The sequence below is a fragment of the Channa argus genome, chromosome 1 (assembly GCF_033026475.1).
Source record: "Channa argus isolate prfri chromosome 1, Channa argus male v1.0, whole genome shotgun sequence".
NCBI classification, from domain to species: Eukaryota; Metazoa; Chordata; class Actinopteri; order Anabantiformes; family Channidae; genus Channa; species Channa argus.
The window spans coordinates 8,969,459-8,986,210 of NC_090197.1; the positions used below are offsets into that span (position 1 = coordinate 8,969,459).

General features: G+C 37.1%; 2 protein-coding genes across 2 annotated transcripts in view; one reads left to right on the forward strand and one right to left on the reverse strand.

Moving 5' to 3' along the window:
• Window positions 1-349: 349 nt before the first annotated feature.
• On the reverse strand, window positions 350-1,861 carry LOC137106533 (transcription and mRNA export factor ENY2-2-like). The gene is made up of 5 exons (XM_067490011.1): window positions 1,736-1,861; window positions 1,560-1,634; window positions 1,380-1,450; window positions 1,220-1,294; window positions 350-617 (listed from the first exon to the last, which is right to left on the reverse strand). The coding sequence occupies exons 2-5, from the start codon at window positions 1,625-1,627 to the stop codon at window positions 541-543; spliced, it is 291 nt and encodes a 96-aa protein (XP_067346112.1). The 5' UTR covers window positions 1,628-1,634; window positions 1,736-1,861; the 3' UTR covers window positions 350-540.
• A 193-nt stretch (window positions 1,862-2,054) lies between these two features.
• nudcd1 (NudC domain containing 1) overlaps window positions 2,055-16,752 on the forward strand; it is a 30,819-nt gene continuing 16,121 nt past the window's right edge. Inside the window, exons 1-6 of the mRNA XM_067489868.1 lie at window positions 2,055-2,264; window positions 3,330-3,484; window positions 5,768-5,953; window positions 8,312-8,495; window positions 9,499-9,687; window positions 14,505-14,712. Of these exons, the coding sequence (XP_067345969.1) occupies window positions 2,150-2,264; window positions 3,330-3,484; window positions 5,768-5,953; window positions 8,312-8,495; window positions 9,499-9,687; window positions 14,505-14,712 (1,037 nt within the window). The 5' untranslated portion in view covers window positions 2,055-2,149. The remainder of the gene's footprint in view (window positions 2,265-3,329; window positions 3,485-5,767; window positions 5,954-8,311; window positions 8,496-9,498; window positions 9,688-14,504; window positions 14,713-16,752) is intronic.

Genomic DNA, 16,752 nt, shown 5'->3' on the forward strand with positions numbered 1-16,752 from the left:
GGATTATTTCATCTGAAATACTTAAAAACATGTTGTTGCAAGAAGAAATGTGGTGCCAGATTCCAATGAGTAGATGGTATGATGATGTTACATTCTTATGACTCAGCCTTTTATATATAAAAAAAAAAAATACATTTTACAAAGTTTTTGTGTATTTAAATACTTTCGATAACCAAACCTGGAGGACTGAGAACCTTCAGATAGTTAACAGGGAAAATCACAAGAGCCCTATTACCATATACAAGTTCACAATGACATTGTCACACCCTTATTTTTAAACAATGAAATCCATTAAACAGGCCAAGCAAGTTTTTAGTAGCAACAAAAAAAGTATTTAGGACTCCCAGTGTCCAAAATAGGCATGACTTTATTTTTTTTCCAAAACTGCAGCATAACAAACTAAACTCAATATGAAAACACACAATACAAAATAAAAATAACACTTTAGCATTGCTCACAATGAGAACAAAGATCTGTTTCAATTTTAATTGTAGATCTACAGTGAGTAAAAAAACAATGTCTAGACACGAATCACCTCGTTCACAAAGTTGCGTGTTGAGCTAGAAAAGCTCTGATTCTCTGAAGGAGCTCTTTCTTCACACTGTCTGGTACAAGTGCTGCAGAGAGGAGAGAACTAATTAAAAAAATATCGGAGCACTGAACGTGTAAATTACAAATGTATTTGTGATTAGATACCGTCTTATAAGAAATACCAAAGTTTGTCTTGTCAACATTGTCTTGTAAGCTGTTTCAAATGTTTCTTGATTAATCCTATGCTCTCAGTTGGACAGCTTATTATGTACAGCTCATTGAAAGTAATGCAGTCTTATACAAAAGTCCTCCAACAAATCCTAACATCAATAAGGAGGAAGTAGTTTGGGATGCCATTGAGTTGCACTACTTTAATCTAAAAATATGAAGCTTTTATAATGCATATAACACATAGGTTATGTTATTTTATATCCCGTGATGGTATTTTATTAACTTCCGAAATTCATAGTCCTGTGAGTGTATATCAACATTGTCTGAGCAGCAGGAGTTTTTTCGGAGGGGAGGATTTGGGGGTGTTGTATTATTATTTTGGTTGTTTTGTTTCCTCAGCAGATGTGATACACTCAACCAGACCAACTTAAGAATGATAACTGCACGGGAGTGCGCATATTTCTTAGCTTTTTCCACCTCCTGATGTTGAGTTTGTATGTGAACATGTGTGACTTACCTCTGCCTTTTGGTGTGACTTCTGTGACAAGGTCCTCCACTGTGACATGCTCCAGGCCCTTTTCTCTGATCACATCTAAACAAAAGAGTGGGTGACTTTACCCCATCCGGTTTTACGGTTTAAAAACACATTTCTTTAGGCAAACAATGAATCACATTACCTTTGCAGTGTGCTTTCAGCTGATCCTTCCATCCACACTCAACCAGCTTTGCCCTGAGTAACTCTTTCAACCTGAAGCCACATATTTAATTGATGTTATGTACATGTCTGAATATCTAACAAGCTATTTCTGTGTCTAACCCATTCACGATCAAGTCATTGCGTAGCACAGCTCACTTACCGCTCCCGTTCCCCCATTTCTATCAGCTTTTGGTTTATTGCAGCCCTCATTTGGGAGTCTTTGCTCATGTTCTGCCTGAAAAAACAAACGGACATAGTAGCTGTCTCAATAAGAACGATACAATATGAGGGAAATGAAAACGTTTATGATTTAGCTAGCAATCAGCTAGACGTTACCTATTGTTGAACTGGATCAGCTGGGGAACAGGCAGTCCCTTTACACAACGGTGCCGCGTGAAACGTCACAAGCTTGAAAGTTCCGCTTTGGCGGCGGTTAGCTACTTTGCTACAAGCTGACCAAAATGCGATATAACAGTGAAATAATCAAGTGTAAAACCGCAAATTACCTACATTTTATTACATGCGTTGGAACCACCACCTAATAAATGTATTAGAAGGACAAGAGGCGTTCAAAGGGAAAATACAAGGAGAACTCACATTCCCATGAGCGAGCGGGCCTCTCATGTCCGTCGTAAAATGGCTCCGTAGCCGACAAAACAGGAAACGTTTGTCTTGGCCACTTTCTCACCATCATCATCTTGCTGTACAGGCTTGCAACAACTTGTGAATAAGACTTGTGCAACTACAGACATGGCTGCGTCTAATTACACGTTAACGGTCAACAGAGACCTACTGGACCCCAACTTTGAAAGTTACAGATTATCTCTGGACTCCATACCAACGTACAACGTAGAACTGGATGCAGGTGAGAGAAACTAACTTGCAGCACAGTTAGCAAGTGTGCTAGCACTGACACCAGACTGTAACCTCTGTCTCAGCTTTTCAGGTCACACAAATAACTAGCTGAACAATACGTATTTATCATATTATTTTTTCCAGTTCAGTAAAAATTGCACGTAATTTTATTAAGCCGATGTAGATTAAGAAGGTGTAGCAGTTGTTCAGAGTTGTGTTCAGGGCCCTGGTGGGTGTCTCTGGGTGTCCTGGGAAAAAAAAAAAGAAATTAGAAATTGTTTATTAGAAATACAGCAATACTGGATTAATCGAATAGCTAATTGACAGCACGTGCTTAGAAAATTAATCTAGTAGTTATAGTCGCTTTTTAGGCCATTTTCTTATTAAGCATAACAAAATTTTATGTTTTTCTTAAATGTGATTTTTGATGCTCTTCTTTGTCACTCAGCTTATCTTTGGGTTTTTTGGGTTTGTTAGATGAATCAAGACACCTTTGGGCTGTGGGAAAGTATTAAATATTTTACATTTCCAAGGAATAAAAATCCTTTTATTTTTCACAAAATAGGAGGAGGAAATAAATCCTAACTGCAGTCCTATTAAATTCTCTTCAGATGATCATAAGAATACAGACATTTGTGGTTATTGCACTACATACATCACACACATAGATGACTCAATTTTTGTAACTCTCTTCTGAAAACAGTTATTCTTAGTGAAGAACTTTGTTGTCCACAATGTCTAAAATTGCCTTTTGTTTTTTCCACATAGCATCATATACTGCCCGAGACAAAGACATAAAGACAATATGATTATTTTAATAGCAGAGAAGAGCAATATTCACACATGCTGATTCCACCGTCTGCCGCATATCAACCTCAGAAATAAAATAGTTTGCTTATATTTTCATACATTTAATTTTCTTATTTTTTCTTGAACATATCAATGCAGTTCCAATAATTATATGTTGGAGGGCTCTTGAGTGAAGCTGATATAAATAGAAAAATGTAAATACAATAAACTGTCATTTTGTGATTTTCGTGTTTTCTGTTTCCCTCTTTTTTTGTCTGTACTGCAGCCGTGGAGGAAGTGAAATTGAAGGATACTCAGTACACTCTGGAACATATGCGTGCTTTTGGCATGTACAATTATCTGCACTTAGACCCTTGGTATGAAGACAGTGTTTTGTTTGTGGATGGCAAAGGCCGGGTCCTCAGTCTCACCGTCACTCTGGTAAGCTTTTAAATCCACCTTGTTTTCTTGGAAGGCCTTGTTCCTAGAACTTATTTTTGTGTTGCAGCAACATGTGGGCCTGTTTTCATTGTCGATCTGTCCTCTGCCAGTGTTTGTTAGGTACAAACCTATTTGCTTATATTTATTATTCATGTTTAATACAATGCATTTAATTCTGATGTGACAGTGAAATTATTGGTTGGCTTTATTTCTTTTTACACACCAGTAGACTGAACAAATTACGTGTGTGATAGCAGCATCAGCTCACGATGCCTTTTGGGCAAATTATGTCAAAAGAAACGTATTATTTTAAAAGGCAGCTTTAATGTGAATCGATTTATTTTCACTCTAAATGTTTCTCTATTTCTCAAGATGCTCAAGTACACACAGTTAAAGTATGTCAACACTGTCAGAAAAGTAATCACAACACAAAACACAACTTTTATTTTATGTTTTTGCTTTTTCATCATGTGACGCAGCAGAGATGCTAAGTTTTTGGATGCTGTGTGTCTGTAGTTACTATCAGGAGTGACTGACTCAAGGTACTGATCCCAGTTCGTTACCCAGTGCCAAGTTGCTAAGACGAGTGAGCAAAATCAGCACAGTGACCTTTTCGAGTGATGATTCTTTTATGTCTTAGACATCTTTGACCATGATTAGAGAAAATTGGTGCCACATCAGGCTTTTTATGTCTAAACTGGGCTGAATGATCATCATCAGACTGTATTCCTGTGAGACAGTATTTCTGGCTTTCAGTGGCATAATTAAAAGACTCTTTATGGAAATGTGTTGCTCAAAGTGTAATTACAATCATCACATGATAATGATCGTCCCTGGCAGTTCCTTTTGTGTATATTTTCAGGGATGTGTTGTTCGGCACAATGTACATAGGTGGCTCACACTCTGTTCGGGAAATTAAAGGTGCGGATGGTGGAGAAAATTATCCCAAAGGTGCGACGTACATTAGCTAGCGGTATAATACACAGTGTCACGCTCCATAGCAACAACAGGGCAGCTGATGGATAGTGCTTTTGAAACACTGTTAGTTCCCACAGTGTGTAATTGATGCTCACAGCTGGCCTATCTATCTATTACTAATAACGCGTTGAGAATGGTAAAATGCATGTGAAGCCCAGTCACATGGGCGACCACATGACAGTTGGTAACTTTGTCTCTCTGTGATGAGCACAGAATGTTAACTGTTGTTCCGGGGTTTTTTGTGTTTTTTTGTTTTTTGTTTTTTTTGTTGAAGGCTTCTTCCTCTGGTATTTGAACAATAATGCCAAGCTGTGTGGCAGTGATGTTCTATTGTGTGTTTTAATATCAGATGTCAATCACAGAATATTCTTATGGGATTAGAGTGCCCCGTTCGAATTGAAAGCACTGACCTTTCTCTTCTTCTGTAGTTCAAAGCCCTTTTATTATTAAGTGTCTTTATTTGGGTCTCTGTGAGTCATGACTGGTCTGCTTAAAGAAAGCAGTTTGATTAGTCTGGAGCAGTAAGAGTAGATATGACACATTTTACATCCCTCTACCATCTCTCCTCAGATTTATTGTCATAGCCTGCAACGGAGTTGAGACAAAATCCAACCAGTTGCTTTAGTCATTCAGTTAATAGATATAATTTTTTTAAATATTTAAGATAATATTTGGGTAAAATTCAAGTGCTTATTCTTTACTTTAAGTTGTGGACAAACCCTTCTGAAATAAAGCAATTTGTTATCGTTACTCCTACAGCATCTCCCAGGATTCCCTTCTTTCACTGGTGCTCTTTATGGTTTGAGTGGTGGAACATGTTTCATGTGTTTCCACCCCTTTCAGGTTCAGGTTTCTGATGGGTTGAATCACAATTTATTCATTTTCCAGAATTAACTCGTCCTCTTTCAAAGATCTTGAACTTGCCCGTGAGATTTGAGGATGTATGCAAACATAGGGTCATGCAACTGTATAGTCAATATAATAATATAATATTAATAAAGCCATATTTATAATATCATGATACAATATTGTACAGCGCAAATTGTGATATTTATACTACTTTGAACAATCATTACTTTTCAAGCAAATATGAAATTGTTTTCTTTGTTTTGTGCTTTTAACAGGACAGTCTCAGCAGCAATAATCTTAATTGTTTGCCAAACAAAATGGTTTTACTTTTTTTTTCTATCAACAAACACTTGTTGACTCACAGTAGATGTTTGTGACTTAATTTATGTGGAGACTCCTTTAGCTCATTTTCTGGATGTAGTACTGACTGATGGGTCTGGTGTTTTGTGACTCCAGGACACGGCCCTGGGGAAGCCAAGAGAGGTCTTTTGTACATCTGCTGAGTCCAGCAGTTGTGAGGATCGTCTCTGTGCATCCCTCAGCTTCACCTCAGCGACGTGGGCTGCACTCTCCGATGGCTCCGGCCGACTATACCTCCTGCGCACCGGCAAGAGGGGAGACAACACCCATATGAAGTGGGAAGTATGTACAGCATTTTTGTTTTATCACTTGGAGATATTCTTTAGAAAGTGTTTGCAAAATACAATTTACAGTACTGTGCCGAAGTCTTAGGCCAACATTAGATTTGGCATTTTAGTAGTGATATTTATTTCACTCTTTAATAGAATACAACTTGAAAATAACAAAATTGTGTACACAGTATTAAGAAATATAAAAAAGCAAATGGAGGTCACACTAAATACAGGCTTTTGCCTTTAGAAGCCACTTTGCTTTAACAATGTTTTATTTTGTTTTTGTTTTTTTTTTTATATTGTGGACATATTTCCTGCATCGTTATGGTTATATCCTATTAAACAGACCTAGAAATAAATATGGATTCTTTATTTCAACCTAAATGGCAAAGCTGATGGTGCCCTAAGACCTTTGCACAGTACTGTAGATCTCTGTAAAGGTGAAAGAGCAGTGGCTAATTAATGACCAGTCCAAGAACAGGGAGTGAACTTGCCATTTGGTTCGCAAGTCTTGTGTAAGGATCACATCTCATTAATGTCCACAAGCTAGTGTCCAAACTTGAACGAACAAATGAAGCAAGTAGCTTAGCAAAGATTTTTCCATACTGTATACTGAAAAGATTATATATGTCAGTGTGTAGCACTGGGGTTTCATTGCTGCTTTGTCAATTTTTTGCATTGACACAATGATTAATTAGCATCTGTGACACACTTTTAATGCAGTTGGGGACATTGGAAATGTTTGGAATGTGATATATGTCATCACCAAAGCAGAAGTTTTACTTGTAAACAAGTGGTAGTAATTGTAACACATTTGACTTGATAACTCCACCTAAAACATTTCACTGGGCTGGTAAATTGTCTTCTAATTTCCTAAAAGTTAGCCCAAACTTCCCACCAAGAGCCTTGTTTACTGTTTTGGAAGTGTTTAGTCTGTGAATTATGGCATTTTCAATAATCCATCACATAAACTGTACCAAAACAAGTGTCTTCAGACTGTCAGAATGTAAATTCAAGCAGCATTCAAGCAGCAGAACCAGCGTTTGTGTTTCAACAATCAGCCTTTAGAAATTGGCCTGCAATAGTGAGGAATAAAATCTTCGATGAGTCTTTATTCCATTGCCCAGCATGCAATTGGTATTGGCTACAAATGAGAGTTCCCTCAGTGAACAAGCACACTGAAAGCAAAGGTCAAGAGCAGAATTTGAAATGAAGATCTTAAACCCTGGAGTCAGTAACTTTCGGTGTTCTAATTGTACGTTTCTACGCTTGGTGACAGTTGCCAAGCCATAATGCATCCTCCGCTATTCTCTATTCTATACCTCTCTAAAGCCTTTAAAGTCAAAATCATTAGTCTTTAAAGCCTTTTTAGTCTTTTATCGTTTTATTTTTTTTAATAATAATACGAGCACACATTTATAAGCTTATCTCAAATTCATGAAAATATCCGCCACCCACACATCTATCACATGAACACTGAGTGTGTTAGATTTGGATTTGATTTCACATTGTTGGGAGAATTATTTGTCAGCATATATCCTTTTTTTTTAGTTTAAAAAAGATTACGAACTAACCAAAATGGATAACACCCACTAATGAATAATGCCTAACACCTCTGTTTGCTTCTTTACTCTCCTTTACATTGCTTTTTTTTGCTTACTCACTAAAACGCTTTTATATGTCAGGATGAGCCAGTGGAAAACATCTCTGTTAGCATTTTGCAACACCCTTTTTCCTAAGAACCCATTTCTGTTGCAATGCTGTATCTTGGATATTCTGTTAGTTTGAAATTATTAAGCGTTTATTCCTACACTACATTTCATGCGTTACAACATATGTACAGTTTTAATTAAATGCAATTTCTAATACCACAAATTGAGGAGAGACATCAAGAACTAACCTAACCCTCTTTAAAAGATACAGATGCAGTTTAAAAAACATAAAAAACAAAAACAAATGTTCAGTCTTTTAAACTGACACAGCAAGTACAAAGAACTATAAGTGATACTTCTCTTCACAATAAATAAACATTTGCAGGATGTGGTGAAAAATGCCACAAATGAACAGATATTTAAAAAAAAAAAAAAGAGCCAAGTTTCTCAGTTTCAGGATATTTTACTATGAACTATTTAAATTTAAAAAAATTAATAAAAGGTTTTGAGTGACTTGAGAATCATTGCATTCTCTTTTTATTTACAATTTTCCACAATGTCCCAAACGTCCTCATAATGAGCTTTGTATAAGTGGTATTTAATTTCATGAAATTGTTTTATTTTTTTTAATTTTTTTTTCTACAATGACAGATTTCCTTAGATGTCAGCTGACTCCTCTCAAACGATAAAATGGTTTGTTGCTTCTGTGCCTATAGCCTCTGTTCAGTGAAGACACGGGGGAGCCTTTCATCATCCTCCACAGCATCTCTCATGTCCAAGCTGGAGTCCACAACATAGAAGTTCTGCTGCTGCGCATCCAGAAAGACCCGCAGGAAACCAAAGGAAGCGGATACTCTGTGTCTCTTGAGTGGATCACAGTCACCAACGCTGCAGGAGATGGTGGGTGGTGCACTGACCCGATGTAATTTCAGTAATTGAGCTTGAAGTAGGATAAGACAAGCATGTCATACATAATTAGGCTTGATTTGGGATCTAAATTTTATGCTTATTATTCCACTCTGATGGATTTTATTGTACTAATACCCAGTAGATGATGGAAATACTTGTTAATAAAACCATACTAGGTTAGTCATTGTGTGCATTTAATGAAGTTAAATGGTTATGTCCCAGATGCGTTAGTGTACTGTGCAGCATCTCCTTGGCCTGTTGAGAGTCTCTTTCAGATTTACTGTAGTTGGCTTTGAAGATGCAGACTTTTGAGATCTTCTCTCTATAGCTTAGCTTTTTTTGTTGTTTGCTTATCAACTCAGTGTTTGATTAAATGTGCATTTTGTAATGTGACTGATCTTCACTTTTTAATTTAGTTTTACAGTGTCATGATAGAGGATAAATATGGACGTCAGAATATATTTTGTCATACAGTATGTTTTCGTGCAGGGTATCAGCAGTATTGTCTTTGTCATTCTGCCCATGTAGAGGATCCTTCAAGCACAATCATTAACATTTGCAAACACAACCTACATAAAAATGCTTTGATCTGGTGTTTTATTAAGGGCTTTTGTCCCTGGACCATTGTACTGTGCTAACAAGAGGCACCATTGGCACCATTGGCACCATCCTGAATGTTAGTAAAAGAGAAAAGCTTGTAAGACATCGTACTGTAACCTTCACTATGTTCACTGTTTTGACTTGCCTGTTGTCAATTTAGCAGCTTTCTAATTTCTCTTGACATCAACTTCTAAGAAATCTCCTTTTGTTTGTGTCTGCAAATGTAAAATGGAGGAGATTTGAACTTGTTTACTATGAGTTGAAGGAGTGCGCAAGTCCATTATAATAAAATTAGGTCTCTACATAGCTTTGATACAAACATACGGTACTTGTACTTCCATGAAAGCATTACTGCACACCTGTTCCATTGTGTATTTGTGGTGTTCACATGCAGCCCAGGAGAAGAAGTATGAGGTGCAGAAGAGGAGGGTCCTCAGGGGAAAGTCGGTGCCTCATTATGCAGCAGTGGAGCCCCAGGGGAAAGGTCTGATGGTGGCCTCAGAGAAACCGTTTGTCTTCACACATGTGGATGGACGTCCAGTGGAGCAGTCTGATCCAGTGCCAATGGAGGTGGAGCCAGCAGGTAGGTCAGAAAAACTGCTGGTAGCCTGCCTTCACATTTGTAGAACGTTGTCCGCCATTAGGACACTGCTAAACTATGATAAAACCATTACCGAGTGTTTTCTTCAAATCCAGTTGTATTTCTCTAAAAATACTGGGTTATTATTGGGTTGGAGAGAGGATTTAGTAGTTATGCAAATGGATATTTTGTTATGTGGATCCTCAGAAGAAGTGATGTTTTCCCCCATGCTAAGCCATTTAAATGCTGCTGTAGTACTTTTGGGGGATTCATTTGTTTCTTGCTGCATGACAAATGTATTCTCCCCACTGAATCCTGAGAGACCTCAGCTGCTGAATCCTTTGTTTCGTTCACCACTCGGCTAATATCTTTACATCTGCTTTTTTCTGCTGGGTAGGTTTCATACATTGGGTTTATCAGACATTTTTCTCTGGAAACAGCTTCAAATATATTAAGAACCCTTGTACATAAATTACTCTACATGCAAGTGCATATTATTAAAGTTTTGATATTTTTAAAGAACATAAGTTTATTTGCAATTTGTTTGCTCTTCCCTTAACGCCCACATTATTTTTCAGACTGTAGCCCTCAATGTCAAGAGTTGTTCTCAAGGGCAGATGTAATTTATCAAAAACCGTGATGACGTGATAAGATTCAGCACCCTCATAGAAGAGGCTTTGACATAGTTTAACACGGATTATATTTATAGTAAGATTTTAATTTTATTATTTTCTTAAAATATACAGGCTGGAAGCTCTGGCCAGAGAGCAAAACTGTGAAATTCAAAAATAATGAGATGTGATCTTGTCATACCACTCATTTCTTAGCATTACAATGATGAAACAGTTGTATCTGCCTATTTTCTATATCCCAGAAACAAAACACAAAGCAACGAAAGAAACAAAAGAACTATGAAAATATACAAAATGATCACAAAGGGACACAAAACATATGCAAAGGGATGCAGAAAGAAAAAAAAAAAAGACACTGATGATGCAAATAACCACAGGAAAATGCAGAATGTCCTCCAAGAGACACAAAACAACCCCAAAGAAATCAGCAAAGGGATTTAAATTTGAAACTTAAAGTCATCAGAGAAATACTAATCATGCAAAAGAAACACAACAGGACCACAAAGAGCGAATACAGTACAGTAATATAAACTATGCAAAACACAGTTCATCAGTTAGATTCTTGGTTTTGCTTTAGCTTCAATAATGAAAAAAAAAAAAATCATTAGCTTGGTTTTCACACTACCAGAATGTTTCTTCAAACTAACAAAACACTCCATATCTGAACTGAAAGTTCACGTCCTTTAACCCACATCTTGTTTTGTTGCTCAGTTATCCTCACAACCGCTAAACAAGCCAATTAATCTCTCTTTAAAAAGAAAAAAGAAAAACTTTGACCCAGACTGGACAAGGTGTGTGTGTGTGTGTGTGTGTGTGTGTATGGCACAAAAGCAGAATAATGGCATCTTTTTAGCCAATCCTCTTATCAGCACCCTGCCTTTCTCCTTTCTGAGAGGAAGAAGTGGATTAGATGTTAAGAGACGAGGCATCTTCAGGCTCATAAGTGACGAGAGAGGAAATGCGTAGAGAGCAGGACGGGTGAAGTTTACCTAATGCTGCACAGATAAAAAGTGTGCGCATATTTATATATTATATAGCTAGAGAACATGGGTATGACTCATGTAAGACCAATAAACCAAATAACCCTCAATTTATTAATAAACAACTGCTCAAAATGATGATGGCTCATTTCTATCAGAACATAATTCGGAGTGCAGACTTGGCAGTGTACGTGTCTGTTCAGCAGTTTGCCCAACAGCGAAAGTTAAATAGACAAGAGCGAGAGAGATGAGCTTTGGAGCGAAGAAGAAGAAGAGTATTGGGAAACGAAATGAAAAATCTGGCAGCTCACCTCTCTCCTTCTCATTAGTTTCTTTGTTGATTCAGTCGGCAGCAAAAGGTGATAATGAACATGTCTCAGTTACTCACATCCCTGCCAGATATGGATCTGTTGGTTTTAGAGCATCATAATTGGACCAATTTCAGTGCTTGGACTTTGCCAGTTATCGCATAGAGTTGTCAGTGACAGTTCTGGTGCACATGGAAGGGTTGTATTTGAGAAAGTTGGCAAAGAGTTGTCTGTATAGGAATCAGAATATTTACCTCAGACTAATGCTTCCATCTGTGTTATCTGTGTCTATATATCTATATATGATCCATAGTTTTTTGTTGTTGTTGCTGTTTTTGTTTTACAGCTGTTTAAATTTAATCATACCTGAATTGTATTTAAACTTTTATTTTAAAGAGAGCTGCACCTCTACCAACATTTTAAAGTCACTATGATGTTTCTTCAATGAGGGGAAAAAGCAATAGGAATAACCAGCAGTGAAAAACATGTTCACATCCTTTTTATGTAAGAAAAAAGTACCCATAAAAAACTGAACACCCTACATTCAAATTCTATAATTATCAGCTAAATGTGATGAATGTGCTTAAAATCAAGTAATATGAATAATTTATACATAATTTAATAAATAAATAAATAAATAAAACATATTATTCACCTGCACATTTGGGCCTGTGTTTATGTACAATCTAATGCAGTCTTTTGGCCATGAATTCTACTTTTACAAGATTATAAGGATTCAACATAAAAAAAGATAAATTTTTCTTTTTTTTTAAGTATAAACTGCCAGAAAGGTAATAATACGTGCGTTTAATGCTTAGGTCACAGTCGGTGGTGGAGCACATTAAATTACTGTAAGAGCTGGTTCTAATGTTTTGGCCACAGTGTTTAAAATGAATGGGGTGGCCAAAGTAGCCTGTGAGTATATATTCCACCAGCTCATGAAATAGCATTAATATGGTCACTTTAAATGTCTGGCAGCTGCATCGAAGGAAGGAGAAACAATTTAGCATGAGGAAATGACTCCTAAGAAAGGGAACGCTGCATCCTGAAAGGACGTAATGCACAAATCTTCATTCTGATCAGCAGCAGATGAAAAGGGGCTGTTGATGAAAGGCCTCAAAGGAATTTTAGTTTAGAAATACTTATCAGTGAACAACCTCCGGCTCATTCTTTAAAATTCGATTCAAGCACAAGGTTGCAGGCTTGTTTGCTGTTTAAGTTTATGGACTTGGCAGGCAGAGTCATTTTATCAGGAGTCTGAGGACTGAAGGAGAAAAGGTAAAAAAAAAAAAAAAAAAAAGGACACAAGGCCTCGTGTTCATACATTTCTGAGCTTTTATCAAACATGGCCCTGCTGACTTCCGCTTCGTTCAGCGTGTACATCTGTTCCCGCCATCGTGAGCCAGCCTTCTCTCTCTCTGACAAATTATTCTGTGTTTCATAATGGCTCACCGCACAGTGCAGGTGTTGTCACGGACTACGAGAAAAACACAATAATTTGATCGAGGGTCACGAAATGCTAAAAAGCCAGGCAAGGTGCTGAGTCAGAGGCTTAACGTTGGCTTCTTTGCAATGTTGGCAAATGTGAGAACAGATTTGTGCAAATGCAGTCTGTTTTAAAAACGTTCATAAAGAAACTATAAAGTGTTTAAACCTGAACTAATTCAGTGCAATGTTTTCTAAAACCCTCATTATGCTGTGAAAAGTTCTTAATTTGACCACTAGGAGGCACTCAGAGCGCACTTAGCTTCTACATTTACTATATTAGGCAAAGAAATTAATTTTAACCTGCATCTGTATCAATACACACACTTTAATAATGGAAGACATATTTACCATAGCAGTTTTGATAAATCCTTTTACAAAATCACGAATGTGCCCACTGTTCCGTACCTGCACTGAAAATGGCTGACGTGTTCCTCGGCCGATCGCCTCACAGGCCTCGGAATTATCTGAACAGGTTTTCTAGATCTCATTACATTTACATTTTACATTTACATTTAGTCATTTAGACATTTTATTACTAATGGAAGATAATCAGCACCAAAACACACAACCTCTCGCATTAATCTCTGGCAGAAGAGATGAAGAGTATAGGTACACTTTAGCATTATTTTCTATTTAGTGCCAATTTGTGAAGCAAAGTGGCAGAAATGTCACTGTTATCAGGGATTGTACGATGACCTGATACCCATTAAGAATTTACATCATGTTACGCATTTCAGTTGATACAATCATGTCAATTTCATCAATGGTGTGAAAATACTCAGCCGCCCACTGTACAAAAACTCTGAGGACCATTTTCTGTGGTGTGATTTTGATCAATCTTTAAATAATTTTATTCATTGTGTAGTTTTTAAAATGTCAGGAACTGGTGAAAAATGCTCATTAGAATTTCGTGAAACTCATGTAAATTTTTCACGTTATTTGTTTAGTGTAGCTAATAGTACCAAAACTAATCAAGACAATAAATAGACAGTAAAGCAATTTGATATGATGTAATATCTGTTTTTACTTTATTTGTGTGCTTCGTGTAAACATTCGAATCAAAATATAAATAAATGTATGTAATTTTGTCTTAATAAGTAAATTGTCCAACAGAATCAATTGGAACTCAAGTTTTTTTTTGTTTTTGTTTTTTGCATATTTTCCATAGGTTAAAATTCAAATTGTGCAGTAGAATTGGCCTCATAGCATCACTGTGAACCACCTACTTGTAGCTCTCTCTTGCAATAAGATAATTCATTTATTTTAATACTCCCTTCTGCAGTGTTACTGAATATTCAACAGTTATTCCCTTCCGTCCCTGCACTGTATTAGATGTTTTATGTATGAATCTGTAACAGCTGGAACAGGGCTGCCATTAACTTAAGCACCATTTCTCTCCTATTTGAATACAGATCCAATTTACTTCTGGCAGCAGACAGCAGAGGACATCACTGTGTGTGTGCGCATGCCTGAGGGTGTCACCAAGGAGGAGGTGCAGTTCAGGCTGACGGCGGACGACATCCGCATCGGGGTGCAAGGTTTCCCACCCTTGCTGGGGGGCCAGCTGTACACATCTGTAGACCCTGAGGCCAGCGCCTGGATCATCAAAAATGACAAAAGGTTTGCCAGCTGGAATGTGCAAGGTTGTTATTAATAAATCTTTTTTTTTTTTTTTTTTTAGCCAAAACACATCATTAACAAAGGAAACCTTTTGATCTTGGTCTGATGCTGCTTCTGAATGCAGTGCACAAGGAAACAAAAACTTTTCAAGGTCAAGAGACAGTTTCTGTCTGCACTTTTTTTGTGATATTCTTCTGTCTGTTCACTTTAATTCTCTGACTATTTAAGATAAGGTCACATGACTCTATTTATTCCCACAAGATGTATTAATGTAAATGTAATTATACCATTACTACAGTCAAATGATAATTATGCAGTACATTTGCTTACAGAGCATTTTTAAGGCACTTGGAGACACTTTACACAAAAGAGAAATAGTAAATAAGTTAAACATTCACGTAAATATTAGAATACATTAAAAGTACATTAAGTGGCAGTGAAAGTAGGTCAGATCTTGAAAGTAGCTATAAAATGGTGAGATTTGATTATGTGGCATCAGAAAACCAAATTATTTCCCATCTGGGAATATATGGAATATTCACTAAATGCAGTATTCATGAGAAATGAAGTATGAGCTTAGTTTCTGGGTTTCAGAATCAGATTAGATTAATTATTATTATTATATTTATATATTTTTGAGGTATTAGGAATCCAAAAAAAAATAAAAAATCTGTGTTCATGGTTGATGTCTCAGTCTCATACATTTCTCACCTATTGTGGTTCTAGTGGATACTGTGACACTGGTAAAGATGCAGCCAAGAAATGTTTGTCTTTAGAAGTAGTCAATGTACGACGTGCAATCTTGACTTGGAGCCTGTAACTGTTTTTCCCAGAAAACGTTTTCAGCAGCATGTCAGCAGTAAATTTTATCATGGTTCCTTTGTACAACCCTGTATCAGGAGGTTTGTGTTGAGGAGGTTTCTACAGAAAGCAACAAAACCTCTTTGTAAATTGTGACCCTGCTGCATGTCTCTGTGGCCCTGGTCGCAATGTTGGCATGATCTCCTGCTCCTCTTAATACAGATTGCTCCCAAGTAATGAGCGAGACCCAGAAGGCTACAAGAAACCTTATACATTACATGAACAAGACCAGGTCACATCACTCTGATGTGCAAGGTCGCTGAAGAACAGAAAGACTGCGACAAACTCGAGGAACCAGGTCTCGGAAGGGGAGATTTAAAGGAAAAACTCAGACAACTAGGGATGGGAAGAATGTTTTGTTTGTTTTCAAGAGAGCTGCTGACCTTCACTGGGGTTATGGTTGCACAGTAGAGAAAGCAATTTAAGAAATGCCAGAACCCAAACGGATCTTCCATAGAGGATGGAGTGAAAATACATACGTTGTGATAAACCTTTAGAGAATCATCACTGAGCTTTACTAAACTTTACTAAGTGTTTCTGGCTTCTGCCTTCCTGCAGAGAACTGCATGCCTCTTAGCAGCTAAAGTTAAAACTGTCAGACATTGTAATGAGCTCTGTTGCAATGGTACTGTTTGAAAACGACGAGAGTCGTTGTCGGGTTCATCAGTGATGGTAAATGATCTTTAGTGTACAGTTTATGAAGAGTCGCAGAAGTAGTTTATTCATCTGAAAGTTGCTCTGTTTCCTTTATTAATATCTCCATGCACCACTTCTCAAGACGAACTGTTTAGTGTTCAAATTGTTTTTAGAAATTTTATGTATTATATATTTATATATTTTATGTGGGCATACCAAAGTGTCTGAAAATTATTATTTTTATTTTATGTTGGAATGCTGTCGGGTGTGGAAGTGGATCAGATAGGAATGGGTTCATAATAACACAATTTGGTTTGTATTTGACTTCGATTTGAAGTGATTTAGTGTTGCCGAGATTTCAGCCAAGATGGGTGTTAGGCGTAAGAACTTCACACGGTCAAGCTGACATCGCCGAAAAATATGTTCCGATGACTGCGTTTGTTTCCTAAGAGTCGTGGAGAGAAACTTGAAAAGTGGATGCAGTGCAGCATTTAGCAGACAAAGAGCCACACATTTCCATCAGGAATGGGATCACAGCAGAGA

Coding starts and splice junctions, on each gene's coding strand:
- LOC137106533 (XM_067490011.1), bottom strand. CDS start 1,627: ATGAGCAAAGACTCCCAAATGAGGGCTGCAATAAACCAAAAGCTGATA. Junction 1,451..1,559: donor GAAATGGGGGAACGGGAGCG/GTAAGTGAGCTG, acceptor ATGTGGCTTCAG/GTTGAAAGAGTTACTCAGGG. Junction 618..1,219: donor AGTCACACCAAAAGGCAGAG/GTAAGTCACACA, acceptor TCCTCTCTGCAG/CACTTGTACCAGACAGTGTG.